The sequence below is a fragment of the Phalacrocorax carbo genome, chromosome 1 (genome assembly GCF_963921805.1).
Source record: "Phalacrocorax carbo chromosome 1, bPhaCar2.1, whole genome shotgun sequence".
NCBI lineage: Eukaryota > Metazoa > Chordata > Aves > Suliformes > Phalacrocoracidae > Phalacrocorax > Phalacrocorax carbo.
The window spans coordinates 160,819,573-160,835,759 of record NC_087513.1 but is presented as its reverse complement, the minus strand read 5'-3'; the positions used below and the strand labels follow the sequence as shown (position 1 = coordinate 160,835,759).

The window sequence follows — 16,187 nt, the reverse complement described above, 5'->3', positions numbered from 1 at the left end:
TACAATCGGCTGATATTTATAGCTCTATATTACTCTTTTTTTTCCAATTTTTTTCCTCTCTAACAACATCTAAGGACAGACATAAATGAACAAAGTTTCAAGTTTACTTGGCCACGTCTTTTCACTTTTTTGTATTTCCCACTACAAGTTCCTTAGAAACCTTAGTAGTTCTCTTTCAAAATCACCAAGTCTTGATATTTGATTAAATATGTTTTGTCTCTCTCTACTTATCTCCTTGATAGTTCTACCTCTTCTTGATTTTGTTTTTCTGGTAGTTATTCTCTCAGCTGCGCCAGTCCTTCCACGTAACAGCAATGACACTTGGACACAGAAAGTTAATAGATATTGTAAAAATAATATAATTTCGCTCTCTTCTTTGTACACAAACTGGATCCTTAGATTAAAAGCTGGCTAGAACTCATCTTGATGCTTCTTCAATTAACAGATGTGTGAATGTTGTCTAGCAGGGTGTCCAAGCACCACATCTGTCCATGCCTCTACAGGCTCCTTTTATAATGATTCCCAAAGACAATAAACTTCCTTACTTCAGATATCAATACTCAGATATTACTGTGGTTTTAGGATGCACTTATCACGCTTATTATTATTCTTTATAATTACTCTCAGGTAAACAGAAGCTAGTAGAATTTGTTTAGTTAGCTGTACTTGTCTCTTGATTATAAGTACGGTGGAAGTAGATAAAATATTTGGAGTAACTTAGCAGAGCTGCATACATGTTATGAGGCAAGTTGGAGAGGATATGGTTCTTTGGTTAAGCAGTAATCTCTTGTGACTTAGCCTCATCACACATATGACCAATGATAAAAGGGTGCATGTCTCTTGAATAACACAGGGTGCCTTTTTTCTGCTCTGTGCCGCAGCAACGAGGTACCAAAGAGGCTGTCATAGCAGGGTAAATGACACGTGCAGTTGAAAACCAACATATATAGTTTATACACATAGTGGAAAACTATGTTACATACCAAAATTAGCCAGGCATAAAGGTGATACAAAATTTAGCACATGTGCCATTTCTTCTAGAAATAGGGTAAGAGTAGGTAAGTATACTAAGTCTGTCAGGGAAATGCTAAAAAGGAAATGAGGGACAGTTAAACCTGTCTATGTAAAAGTACTCAGATGCTAAGTAAGAGGATAGCAAATATATAGCATGCAAACAACGAACACTTTGACTAAGTGCATGCAGAGTGTACATACAAGTATATAGTATGAAGAGTACTAGGACTATATATATGAACGTTTTCTCATATTTCCCGTGCAAAAGGATTATTAGTCACAGGCAATAAAGAAGGCAGTACATCTCCAAGCCTCAAAATGTAAAATAATTTTACATTTTACTACTGTTTCCCATCTCTTTGACAATAGCTTTAATCTTCTCTGCTGAGGTACTGTATGTTATTTTTTCCAACAAATTGAAGTCTTCTGCATAGAATTCATTTTCATCTAAAGGACCCAGTACCTTGGATAGAGAAGAAAAAAAAATGTTACTAAGTGTAGAATATCCCAAATATGTTTCTTCTGTAAGCAAAAATTTACTAATATTTTACATGAATGCACAATATTCAATATGGAACCCCTAGCCCTATATCTATCAATATTATTAACTATGTAGTACTAAACTGTATAGTAACTATACAGGATTAGGTTTTTACAGTTATGCAATTACAGTTAGTTACCAGTCACAAAGAACAGTTGCAATGGAAACATCCACAATATTTTTCATTATACCTACCTACATAAAGGAGTACACTATTTAGAAACAAATACAAGTCTGTGTTTAAGAAAAAGCCCTGTTAGGTACATTATTTTAAACTGAAACTGAAATTACTGTCTGCCTACCACTGTCTTTAGTTCTTTAATTCTGTGAACACAATTTTAACTTCTCAAGGCTCTTCAGATGAAGCAAAATGGATAGAAAGGAAGGCAAGAGCAAAGGATAAGAAATGCAGGATGTCCAGAGACAAGAAACAGAACTACTACTTTTTTTGGCTGCCTGAAGGAAAAGTAGGTGCCTTAAAGTCCCAGAAAGTAGCTTAGAGGATGTGGTTTGGATTTTCTACCAGGCTAAACTGACCTAAGTCAGCTTCAAGAACCTACAGTGCCCCCAGGATGTAGAATGTCAATGATGTAAGTTTGGTGCTGAATGCCTCTCTCTCGAAATTCAACTGCTTCCTAGAAATGAGACGTCATCTAACTAAATTTCCACTTCTGAATTTTTTATTAGTATTAATGATGTATGAGAAAAAGAAAATTACAGTATGGTTATGAAATACCAATAGAATTCATAATTAGAAAAAATTATTTGCTCATAAAAAACAAACTTCAGTGCTGAAATAGCAAGGATAGAAATAACAGACATCTCAGGTCTTTTTAAAGTAATCTCTTAAAGTGGAAACACACTTTCAGATAGATAAATATTATCAAATTTATCTGAGTATTTATAAGAAAAGTATTTCCTCAAAACTTAATATATGACATTATTTGAGTTTTTTTAGGCATGGAAGATGGAAATAACCATTTATAAAATAGAATTGCATATTTAGGTATGGGGTTTTTCATTAACACAAAAAAGCCAAGACAATTTTTTTGTGCGTCATCAACAAAAATGTTTTCTGTGTGTTTGTTAGTGGTATTTCAGTTATATCTCAGAAGCCATTTAGGCTGCACAGGAGTAACTAAGAACACAATTTAAAGAGAGTTTCCAGTAATTAGATGCCAACATAGTATCTGTGTATCTTTCTAACAGTAGCGCAATAAATAGAAAAAACTTAGAAATTAGTTTGTATAAATTGTATTTGTAATGTAAGGTATTGACTGTCATTAACAAGTACTAAATATTGAACCCAACTCTGTATTTTTAATCACAGTTCATCTATAGCCACACTGTAATAAAGGCTATTGGTTTCAGAATATACATACAAGAAATTGAAACAGCAAAACTACTATACTTTTATGTGAATAAAAAGAGCTAGGACTATAGAACAATGCAATATTTATGAACAACGTGGGTTTCTTCCAAAAATGGGAAAGCTTGAAATACTTCCCTGTTTGATATAACTTATTTTTTATTATATATGCAGTAGTTCATCCTATAGCAAATGTGTACAATATAGGTAATTGCAGGATAAGTATTTACTCTTAAATATCATTAATAATACAGCAAATATGATCCTGTTTAGAGAATTTTGTCTAACATTTAATCAGATTATGTCTTAAATAGCTGACAGAATGAAATAGGTACATATTAACTTCAATGCAATGGAGCTAATAAAAAAATTAGTAGGATACAAAAACCAAGGTAAACATTCATACCACTCTCTACCAACAGAATGAAAAAGTGGAAAATCAATATAATGCATTTTTTTAGCTTGAAACTGAAGTTCCAGGAAATAAAAAGTACCTACAAAGAGACTGAGAGATGAATTAATTTCTCTCTTACCCTGCCATTGCTCATAACGGCCATTTGCCCAGGAAGCAGCTTAAGAACCTCCTGGCAGAACATCTGGTGGGTTTTAATTATATCCAGTCCTAAAGTGTTGTACTTCTTCTCAAAAGTATTGTCATCCATTCCCTAAAGCAAAGGTAAAGTATGAGATGACGGAATGATTCAGCAAAATCGTATAACAGCTGAAGTAAGCAAAGATTATCTTCAAGTTACATTGTCACCAGAAATCAGAACACAGCAACCACCTTAGCTTCAGTGTAAGTACGTGACTATCGGTGTGGAGCCACGGTCTCCCGACTAGCTAGTGTACAGTTTTTACCCTTGGGCAACTGTGAATAATCATGAGAGGAAAGCTGAGCCTGAAGTTAAACACTTTTTCTAAGATCCAGTGCACAGCTGCATGAAAAATAACACACTCTGTTAATGACTGAACTGTGTTCTCACCTTTAGGAGAAAGGTATAAAAAACCCCATACTACTCTAAAAACCTAACAGTCACTTTAATGTGGACATTGGATACGGCTTAAACCTGTTTTGGAGAAGGCAACATCATCCAGTAAGACACACAACAAATCAATGTTCAAAGTGGGGAAGTAATGCTGGAACTTCGCCATGCACACAACGGCACTGTGCCTCACCTGTCAAAACTATCCTGCTATATTAAACTCTACTGATATGTATTTCTTCATTAGAAATATACAGACCAATCAAACAGATTAATTCAGATACAATTAATATAACAAAATAAATCAGTAACGTGCATACACCGCTTAATTAGCTACCTCTACGTCTTTCATAATTTATTAGACAATGAAATAAGAGCATGACCCGAACCCGCTAATTAATTTTTCAGTATTGTGCCAGAGACTTCTCTTAGTCTTCCAAATCTTCCCATTTAAAAATACTGAAGTTTACAGCTCTTTCTGAAAGAAACACCACAGTTTGCACCTGTTATTGGTAACTCAGCTCTACTCCATGTGTGAACTTCGAAGTCAGCAACATTTGTATTTTAAACCAATGCGTTTTCATAGAAACACACCAGAAAAATGATGGCTAGATTTATACAATGCTCGTAACCTCAACCGCTTCAGTCTGTGCCAATTACCGCTCACAACCACATCAGCAAGGTAAAACAGTTACTTCTGAAGTCTTAATTCTTGACAAATATTAATACTGTAATTTTAATTAAGACGTAGCTTTAAAAAAAACAACAAACAAACCAAATAAATATTAATCTACTTTGGTCTCAATAATCCAGTATCCATACTCTGTATTTTTCAGTACTCTCGTATCTTCTTCCTTTATATTAGAGAAATTCCCTATTCTTCATCACATAAAAACTGTCAAAAATCAGAATCTGCTTGAGCAGAAAGCGTATAAGGGTTATAAACTTCACAGCATTTGGCCAAACACTGTTACTCTCCACAACATCTCCTTACAATAAAATATACATAAAATGGAATAGAAAGTAGTCTAATTGAGTTTGCACTCACTGGGATGAGGAATTTAGTAATTTTAGTTCCAGCAGCAAGGGATTTTGCTGTCTCTTCCCTAGTGAGTTTACTTAAGAAACTTTTTAAGTTGCTGTTGTTTTGGGTTAGAAACGCGGTCAAAATTCCTCTTGCAATGGTTGTGTTATCTTCCTTTATTTTTGATGAAGGATTGTTCAAAATTCCAACTCGGGTATGACTGCTTGTTTTCTGGGGGGGGGGGAAAAAAAAACAACACAATTTTACAGTTCCGTCTGCTGAACCCGACATGTTAGTATGTGTTATAACTCTGGTAAATTTCCTTAAGTATTTAATTTTTTTCAGCTATTTGTCTTTAGAAAACATACATCCACACTTAATTCAGAACTTTGACTAGGAGTAAAAATGCTATTAGTAAGGATTTACCTGTTTTGTAATACATATTTTAAATAGATTTTTTTTTTGATAGGACAACTGCCTTTGAGCATTCTGCAGAAGCATTTTTTTAACAAAGGACATACACAAGTGTTCATTTACAGACTTCAGAACCTGTTCTGTAGATTTTTTTTATTTTTGTCAGAAAATATCAAACTGATCATAAAATAAATACAAGAAAATTTGTCCACTTTAATCAGCAGGAAAAATCTTTCACTTGCTAAAATTGGTGATGCCACTTAAATCTTACTAGGGGGAGTGATGATTTGAGGCCAGAATCAAATAGTGTCACTGACTGAAAAAAATGTAAGTTATCTATTGCAGTGAAGAGTACAAAAATAAGGGATAAAGTCAGAGGTATTCAATGTACTTAAATGGTAAACTTTAAACTGCCACGCTTGAGAAAATATTGTTAAAACACGTATTTGAAAATCTTGAAAATGTGATCTTTAAACTGTTCTCCCTCACTGGAAAGAAGACAACAGGCATACTAGGCTACATTAGGAGACATATGGCAGGATGATCAAGGGAAGTTCTTATTCTCCTCTACTCAGTACTTGCGATGCTGCACTTGGACGACTGAGCCTGGTTTTGGCAACCCCAGTGCAGTAAAGATGTTGAGATACTGGAGAGGCTTCAGCAAAGGGCTACCAAGATGGTCAGAGACCTGTGAGGAGGCGCTGAAGCAGCTGGGCCTGTTCAGTCTGGCAAAGAGGAGGCTACGGAGAACCCTAACAGCAACCAGCAATTACTGAAGGGGGAGTAAAGAACAACACAGAGCCAAACTCTTTTTGGTAGTGGCAAACAGCATAACAAGGGGTAATGGCCACAGATTTTGGCTTGGCAGACATTAGGAAAAACTATACTAGGAAGGCAGTGCAACACCAGAGCAAATTATCAAGGGAGGGGATGGAATCGCCTCCTTGGAAATTTTCAGGACTCCTCCAGGCAAAGCTACAGCTGACCTGACCTAATGATGGAAACAGTCCTGCTCTGAGTGGCAGGCTGAACTAGACGACAATCAGAAGTCCAGACAAGATATCTCTACTTTTTACAAATGACGTTATAATATAGCAGTTTTCAAAATAATATATTATATATTAGCTGGAATAGTTAAAAATGAGTTCCCTTTGGCCAATTCCCCTCTCACATTCTTGCACAATTTTCTTCAAAGGCCAATGGCAAGTCACGTGCAAGAGGTGTCTGTGCCAGCTCTGCACCTGTCAGAGCTTCTACTGTCAGAAATTCTACTAGACCCTGACCCAACAGACAAAAGGGACTAGAAAAGAGTGGAGAATCACTATAGAAGTCAATGGTCCTTTAAAAAATACTATGCTTTTTTTTGTCATGAAACTCGGAAATCATTAGACCAAGCAGAACAACTGGAAATGAAGTTTAACTAAGTCAAATCTGTTATTAGAACGAACATAATCAATTAAACTGCTATTTCATAGAAGGTCCAACAAACCTTGTTCAGAACAGCTTTTTCTAATGCTTTTCCTACATTATCCTCACTAGCACATAGGGACTTGCCCAGACAGTTCTCCCTTCCTAGGGTTGGGAGCTATGGTATATTTTCCTCACTGAAGGGGGAAAAACAGTGAAACTACAGTGGTATCTGTCAAGCTTGGGTCACAGATCTAGCAGTCAGATAAATGAAACATTTTTCCTCTAACAAGGACTTGTACTGCATATCCCTTTTTGCAGTTTTTTAAGCATCTTTTTAGGACATATTTGGTACCACATGCTCTCTGCAACATACTGATTTTATAATTCCCTTAGGATGGTTCCTATTTAATTCCTGATTATTACATCTAAATGTTCTCCCAATTTCAGCCTAATTACTCTTCTAAATTCCCCACAACTGAAGCTTTTTGTCATTTATATTGACATGACATTTATTTGTATACGTTAAATTCTATTATTAATACTGAAGAACTGGAAAATAAGATGATCCTCCTAGCATATTAAAATAATAATAGAAAAAAATGTAATCTGCCTCAGAAGCATACAAACAGTACATGAAAAAATGGTCACTTTATGGCCACAGTTATGCCATACGATACTGGAGAACACTGCACAATGGTTCCCATGAACAGGCATTACTCTAACTTCCCTGGTGCAGGTAACGTGCTAGGTTACCTCATGGGAGAAGGCCTGTAACTGGGAAGAAATTCACCCTTTTAATGCGCAGTGTCATAGTTTGTCTCTTGCATCAGGAGCCTGTGAATCAAATGATCCTTTACAGGCCTGCAAGATGCCAGTGCTGCAGGAGAGTAGAGCAAAATGAAAGCACAGTCTCATAAGTCTGCACCTTACCCACAAAAAAAATATTGTTACACCTTTATTTAAGAGTATAATTTTTGCATGTGCACAGTGTGGTTAAGAACATAATCATAATAATTATTTTAATAAAAACTGCTAGAAACTCACCAGGTGTTTCAAAGCATTAGAAAGCAGTTGTCTCCCAGCAGGCTTATCAAAATCAGCAATAATCCAGATAGTAACAGCATATAATGCATCCTCATCTGAAAATTAAAGATAATCCTGCTTTACGTTCTGAAGAATCTTCTCACAAGTAACAAATAATGAATTAATTCTGTTTGAGATTTTTAAGTTTATGTGTATATTTGACTGTTGACCTCAACTGTAAGACTATTCTTTGCTACATGAGAATCTCTTGCCCTCTGAATTGAAATAAAATTCTTAAGAGGTACTTTACCATGATAATATGAGAAAGCCACTAAAATAACCAATCTATTGTTGTACCTCTGAAACAAGATGGCCCTAAATAATAAGCGAGCTCAAATTAACAAGACCTGCTTTATTAGAGGTTTCTTGTGACCATTTGATGGAGGCTGGTCATACAGCCAGAAATGAAAAGAATTAAGTAGTTACAAGAATGCCTGAGTTAGGCCATTCACTTTCCCTTGCAGCAAAGGGAGAGTCCTTCAACCAAAGGCAGGACAAAACTTCCCATTTCTGGACACAAACAGGAATAGACCAAACACAACCCCAAGAAAGTAAGCTACGGTATAGGTGTATATGCAGAAAATTTCCTTTTTTCCTGGTCTATAGCTTTCTGTTCTTTATTCTTTATAGGAGAGCAATGGTAGATGAAAAATTCTGCAAAACTATCTGCAGAAGAATATCAGCCTACTCAGGTCTGTCATATATCCCCTAAAAGTAATACTTAGATGAAAATTTTACAAGGTTCTGGTGAGATTCTAGGAAGAAGTTACTATTAAGCATTGTTGGGGTCTAGAGAAACCCACTGGGGACATAGATTTGAAATGTAGATTCCATCTTAAAGGTTATGGGTTTTACACAGGAGATCCAAATCTTAGAAATGAGCCTACAGATTGAAAGCCAGTCATCATTTGACAGCTAGCTAGGATGTCCCTGTGTTTGTAGACAGAGAATCAAATACAGTCAAATAATTTTATTCTAAAGAAATATAAGTGTATAGCATTTCTTCCTCATAATGGAATAAGTTAAAAGTATGTTAACACCACATAATAATTACTGAAAGAATTTCACTTTGCTAACAGGATCGTTCTGTTCCTTGATGGACTGATTTAAATGAGCAGATTTTAACTATGTACTCCTAGATGTCAACAAGGTACAGACTAATGCAAAATTCAATGCAGTGTTATACCCCACTGTTGTGACTACAATTTCTTCTAACTCAGAGGGAAAGTACTTGCATATGCAATAAGAATATTTTACATTAAAAAAAGTTTACAAAAAAGGATGAGTTTTAGTAAGATAAAATGTATAAATGAATGACAATCCATCAGAATATATGTATTTCTTTCTTTTCTATAGAAAGACAAAGCTTCAGATACCAAAATTAAATAATCAACTAGAGGAAAAATAATAAAGAGATACTGAATGGTAACAAGTAAGAAAGAAAATCAATTCCCTCTTTAACTGCAGAAATGCCTAATTTTGATATAGATATTAAAAAGACTACAAAGTCTTGACTTGATAATGCTGCAAATAACTGAATACACTCTTTTTAATATTCTCAAGTAAAACTATGTCAGTATGAAAACTGAGTCTGTTTTCGAAGCTGCAAAAGTCTTACAAAACTTTTTAACTTCATGTCTGTAAAACAAAAAACAACTAGCCATGACATCCATCCAATTTCAAAACTACAAAATCCTGTTGTTATATTTATTTATTTACTTACTTATAAATAATAATACTACGATATGATCTGGCTCCTGAAAGAAGATACTGGGATAGTGGGAAATTTACTTATTTACATGGGATCCTTGGTGTATGTACTTGGGATGTTTTACTGGCAATTTGTAATACCCTCATATATATGTGTGTGTGTGTGTATATATATATATATAAAACCCATATACAAAATTAATATACCCTTTTTTGTTAAATACTTCATGTTGTCTGAAATTACAGCACTTTTATCTTGCGAGTCCAAAAAGGAGAAAGTAGAGAAGTCTTCCACATCAAATGGAACTGCAAAATGTAAAATACAAGTTAGATTTTGAAAAAAGGAAAACCATAACAATGGCCAATACAAGAAAACTATTTACCAGATGTGGATCTGAAATGTATGTATCTTCTTTCTGCTCCAAGAATAGTGGGGTTTATACGGGAAATTACATTGTGCTGATCCATAAGAAAATCCATTGCATTTATATTATCGTTTAACAAACCCTTTAGTAAGAGAAAAAAATGAAATCAGTACTTCTGTAGTTTCAAAACAAAGACCAAGTATTTGTACAATCTATAAACTGAGCTTAAAGCTTCTACAGACACAAAGTTATGGACAATGTCAAGTCAAAAATATATAAATATCACACAGATTTTATTTCAAAATATCAAATACACATTTTTCAATGAGAAACTGCGGTACATTCTCAGTTGCTGGTTGAAAAATTCCATATGATTACTCTATGCTTCGCTGATATTTCAATCTTGTATAATATAAATATACTGTTTCAAAACCATGACCACAAATTTACGTAACAATGTAATTTAAGTTGTCATATTATTAATTTCAAGCCATCTCTTTATAAAAAATTTAATATATAAGCATGACTCAAACAATCCACTGCCAAATATTTCATCTTGCGTTCATTCAGAAATGTTAAACATACCATGAACACTGCCCTCTGGAAGAACCCGGTGGCATCAATAATCCTCTGAAGAATTACTGTCTCTAACTCTGCAGCATCCATCTCTTCTCTGTTAAAGGGCACGCCATTAAATAGAGCTTGAGGCAATGGACCCAGGCCGGTCTTTTTATAAAAGGTTGCTCCTGCCTGATCATATCAGAAATATCACAGGATTAAATAGACTGTGGCTGACTGTAGCAAAAAAATGAAACGAATATCAAGAGACAGTGAACTCTAGTCTCCAAGCACTATTCACTGTCATACCTTCTGGAGTAGCAGGGACAAAACAGGAAATATTTGGAAACCAAACAAGACGCACGGGACTCACTTCTCAAATAGGATGACAACAAACATGATAGATCTCTATATTGGGTTTTAAACTTTTGCTTTAGCGTTTTGCTGAGAAATATTATTTTATTTTGCTTAATATTCTTAGCAAAAAATATTAAGTAAATAACATTGGAGAACATTGAGACAGTCACAGTTTGAGGTGGATCGACCTAGACCTTTCCCCAAAGACAGCACCCCCAAAACCCTCAGAAGGCTTTTATGTTCAGAAGCCAAGCTTTATTTGATAAGAAAGCAGAACAGGCTAATTTCTCCCAAACAGAGAAAATTCAGTGAGACAAATAGGAATAAAAATGTACTGTAAGTAATTCCCCTTTCCTGTTCTGTATCTTTTCATGTTTTCTTTCAGTGTGTCACTTTCTGGATAGCTACAAACTCTATGGCAGTATCTATGTGCCCATCTTTCTGTCACCCCACTGTCTCCTCCCTGATCTTCACCGCAGCCTCACGGTCCCTGCTCATACCGGGGGTTTGGAGGGGCTCCATCTGTATTTCTTTCCTTAATATTCTCTGTGGGAAGCTTTCCTCCCCTAAGCGTATCCAGCTGTTTCCAGGGCAGATTCAAACTGCCTTTCTATACAAAGCCTCCACGCGACTCAGCGAGGAACAAGCGGCACAAGGCAAACAGCACCTTTGTTTCCTGGTTTCCCAGATGCTTCTTTTTAAAGGAACATAATATATGTTATGTAACGAATTTTAAAAGGAAATAAATAAAACAGATGGCATGTGTCAGAAACACAAGATTGTATAGATGGCATGGCTAAAGACACATGAAGGAAAACATTATTTTTGTATATGTTTTAGCAGAAAGTTGTCTACGTAATCAGTTATAGATAAAAATGTCTTCTCTATAGCCTTTAAATCAAAATCCATAGCTGTCTTTCCCAAAGGAAATCATAACCAAAAAGCACAGTTAAAGGAAACAATGATTTGCCTAGAAGACAGGCTTCAGCTTCTCATCAGGAAGACACAGGTAAACAATATCTGCAAAGCGAGAGACAACCCTTGACATGCTTACTAGAAAAAAAAACAGTGCTCCTTCTGAAAGCAGCAGGCAATAGCAAATCTTAATAGAGAGAATAGTAATGCAGACACCCTTTCAACATTTCTGATAATGCCTGAAAAAAATTTAACTCAAAGATACTGTATCTACATGCATTTAATCATCTGTATTTACATACATTTAATCATCATTTACATGTATTTAATCATCTTTCAGCTTCGCAAACGCAATAAATTGTGTTCTGCAATATTTCTTACTACTTTGCTCTCCACATACCTTCCTCCCTTCATCGTATTCAGAATGAACCCCTAGTATACTTTGAACATCAGCATGAGGGTATTCGCTTCTAAGAACATCTTTCACATGATTTACTGTTAGAACATTCCCATCTCTCACCTCATGGTACATCTGTAAAAATGATAACAGAAAGAAATAAGTGTAATCAATTTTCAATCATAATTTAATAGAAGTAAATAAGCAATAAATATCACCTTTTTATAGTGCTGTAGTAATTTTTTATATTGCTATATTTTTATATTTCTTTTATTGCTATTTTGCAGTTTTTATACTGCTTTAGTAATTATCACCATCACATATATGCACAATTTTTCATCAGACCAATGTTCTGATTTATCTATTATTATATCTTTAATCTAAATCTGAAGCAGCAAAGCAAATACACTTAGGTGAGCTGAATGTGAAAGGTTATTTCTCTCCACTGATTACAGAAGGAATCTAAATTCTTATTATAAACTACCTAACCCCAGGTAGCTACCTGAGTCTATATGGGATGAATCCAAGCCTGAATTAGTCAGTGATACATTCTCCTACAGTGACAATTTTTCCTTAGCAATGCTATTTTATTTCATAGCATAAGATTTTATTACTTCCATCAAACACACAAAAGAAATTTGAAGTGAAAATTATGCAATCCATTTCTTTTCAAAGGAGGAACAGTACATTTCTCTCTATAGCGCTGAATATCTCAAACCTGTATTTTACCAATTTTATTTTTGTTATCTTTTAGTTGTATTTACCATCCCCCCCTTTTTTATATTATGAAACAAAGTAAACAGAGGAACACAACATTTTAAAAAGCACACTGTAAATTCGTATTTTTTGATCTGGATAATAGTCACACATGTGTGCCAGCTCCTAACACTTGTGGATTTCTAGTTACTTCAATTCCTTTCATTTAAGCTCTCTGAGTTTGTCCATGACATTAGTTTCTAGGCACTGAATAGATTAACAGAAAAAAAAAAAGAAAAAATGTTATGTATTAATACCATATTCTCCGATATAATTTTGCCTGCAGACCCTTCACATAGACTGCCCACTTTATTTCCCTCCATTCATCTCTTTTCTCTGAAATGCCTGTCTTTACATGAACCTGCATTCTCTCACACTGAAAATCTGTCTCATTCATTAAGCTGCAAGCCTGGACTACTTCTATATTTTCTACACCCATGAACAGCTCTAACATGACCAAAAAAGAACTTCTTTTACTCTGTTTCAACTTTCTGTGCTAGAGAACAACCAAGGGTTTTTCAAAACTTATAGAATTGCCAAAGTAATATTAAAATTACTGTACTCCAAGAGATACAGAGCACAAAGGCAGGCATGCCATGTTAATGCAAATAATACAGAATCATTTTTCACTAGAATATACAGAAAGCTGTAAGGTATGCATCTACCTTTTTACATTCTTGAAGAAAGCCTGTAGATAGGTAAAATGACAAGAACAAGCTGGTTTCCAGAGGAGGAAAGTATTTCTGCGCATCATTCTATAGCATGTTAATGCTATACATATTTTTAATACTTTGTTTCCATATAAAGTAAATGCAAATGTATCATGCTGTCACAAGGTAGCAAAAACCTAGCTACACAGAAAAGTAATAAGTTCAAAAAAAGAAGAGGTGATTTCTTGTGAAAAAACTAACATTAATCATCGAGGTAAAGGCTTGAGAGGTGTCAGATTCCTCTGCAATGTAATTAAAAGTTCTCCAAAGAGCTATTCCAGCGTCTTCATTTCCATCAATTTCTTCCTTCATACTTAAAATGAAAACAAATCCAATTCTATAAACAAACAAACAAAAAAAAAGAGATCATATATTTTAATACAATATCAGTTTCACATACATTCCAATATTGACAGAGAAGATGATGTTTGCGATTTCTGTGAGTCATTAAGATTTACTGACAGCCCTTTCTTTGCTTATCTGATCAAAGGTTATGACATTGTGTTGCTGCTATCACCTCTTAACCTTGAGTCTTTGTTTCAGTCTAAGCATAATCTGTCTTTATTTTTCCTGAAATGAGTGTCTTGAGTAGCTGCATGTAGGCATGCTGGGGTCTTGATGCCCTGTCATCAACACCTGCCCTTCTTACTAGCCACCTTCTTGCCTTTTTTACCTTCTGGGGCTTCCCCACCCTCCTACTGCCATTCATTCCTCATTCACAGCAATTTTAACACATCTACTACAATTCCCTACATTTCCATTACATGAAAAAAGCCCTAGAATTATGAGGCTTGAGAGGAAAAAAAAACCTGAGGAAAATCCTACTAGAGGTGGTATTTTGATACTGTTCCCATGAAAAATACCTGGACTGATCAGGCAATACTCTCTTTACAGCATGACGTGTAACAGAGATTTGGTGTTCTACAATAGCAGTGGAAATTCAAACCTAACAGCCACTTGATTGTCTATACACAACATTTTTATTAAATAGAGCATCACCATTTGCACATGTAACTCATGAGGATGTCACTGAAAGGTTTGAGACACTCCAGAAAGCCCAGAAGTCCAAGATATTGATGTGAAGATCCTGTTTCTCCAGGGAAGAAAGGCTTTGAGGAATGAGACAATTGGTCAAACGGACTTTAAGTAGCTGCACAATGACTAAAGCACAAAGTCTTTCACAGCCTGAAGACCCAGGAGAGTTAAAACTGAAGATATTTGAAGTTCTATGCCCTGCTGATAACACATAAGGATCCTTCCGGTCTCTACTACACTACTTGAAAGGACTTCTGATCATTAGTAAGTTGCATCTTAGCTGGTATAGGAAAAGGACAAGAAAGGTACCTCTGTTGAGGATCTTTGGGACTGGCAAATTGACCTGGAAAACACTAGGCCAGTTTCTGGCAGTGAAAGGAAGGAAAGAGAGTAGGCAAGCTCCATCTTGCATGCCATGTCACAAGCAATAGGTAAGAAGGAGCAGAGTACGAAAATCTCAAAGGAAAATTTTCCATTCACAAGTGACAGACCATATGTACACCCATAGCTAGAACATAGATTCCCAAGAGGAGAAGTAGATATCTATTCATGAACACAGTCACCTGCATTAAGAGATGGAAGAGGTGGATTCTGCCAGTCACCTGGAATTTTGTGAGTACAAAGCCATCAGAACCCTTCTAAGGATTTCCAAGGCTTCCACTGTCTGCTATCAATAAATTTTTAGATGAATAGATACCCTCCCCTCCACACCTGCATTTCAACATCAAGCCTGCTTCTACAATGGGAGAAAGGAATAGGAAGAAGATGGCCAAAACCAGGTATTTTTATGAATCAGAAACGGAGATGTGAATACTTTGCTGTTGCAGCAGTTCAGGGAACAACCACATAGTTTTCCAGAACACATTCCTGAAACACCGTGAATATGTGCAGCTAATGATATTCATACTAGGTCTGCAGCTAAATCCTCTACCATTAGCTGTCACTTCTCCCAGGACAAACCCAACAGAGGACAAAAAAAGGCTGCTCCATGAAAAACCCCTACAGAGGCAGCTATTCAACTTTGTTCTCCTCTACATTTATTTTTTAGCTAACCTACACGTAGGGACGTTTCTGGTTGCCAAACTGCAACCCAAAACACTTAATAGTGTGCTAACTGGCTTACACAATTGCAGCCATCTATGAAATACAGATGTATAAGCTGCTGCCTATTCCTGACTACACATATGACAACAGTGTATAATGTTCTATAGGCAGCAGTCAGTTGGCATAATTTTCAAGGTTTCAACCATCAAAAAGAGGCAAATTGTAAGACAGAACAAGGGAATCACAGCCTCGGAGTATCACAGGCTCAAAGCTGGCTTCTGCTATACAAAACACTGTGCATCTTGCAAATATTTCCACAAAGCATACAGCCCCATCATAGCTGCTACAAGAATATGACAGACCTACTGATCTCATGATACCTGACAGCTACTACAAGAACATCACAACGTGCAATGCTGAGCCCATGTTTCAGACGATCTTCATGTTTACAAGTGATAACTCAATGACTTGATTTAGGAAGTCAGCTCTTCAGCTGGGTAGC

General features: G+C 35.6%; 1 protein-coding gene across 1 annotated transcript in view; it reads right to left on the bottom strand.

Annotated features, from left to right (window-relative positions):
- UGGT2 (UDP-glucose glycoprotein glucosyltransferase 2) overlaps nt 1–16,187 on the bottom strand; it is a 94,825-nt gene that overhangs the window by 36,946 nt on the left and 41,692 nt on the right. The window contains exons 15-23 of the mRNA XM_064440676.1: nt 13,808–13,943; nt 12,144–12,275; nt 10,499–10,663; nt 9,932–10,055; nt 9,756–9,854; nt 7,800–7,894; nt 4,956–5,162; nt 3,458–3,589; nt 1,350–1,477 (exon numbers count right to left, since the gene is read on the bottom strand). Of these exons, the coding sequence (XP_064296746.1) occupies nt 1,350–1,477; nt 3,458–3,589; nt 4,956–5,162; nt 7,800–7,894; nt 9,756–9,854; nt 9,932–10,055; nt 10,499–10,663; nt 12,144–12,275; nt 13,808–13,943 (1,218 nt within the window). The remainder of the gene's footprint in view (nt 1–1,349; nt 1,478–3,457; nt 3,590–4,955; nt 5,163–7,799; nt 7,895–9,755; nt 9,855–9,931; nt 10,056–10,498; nt 10,664–12,143; nt 12,276–13,807; nt 13,944–16,187) is intronic.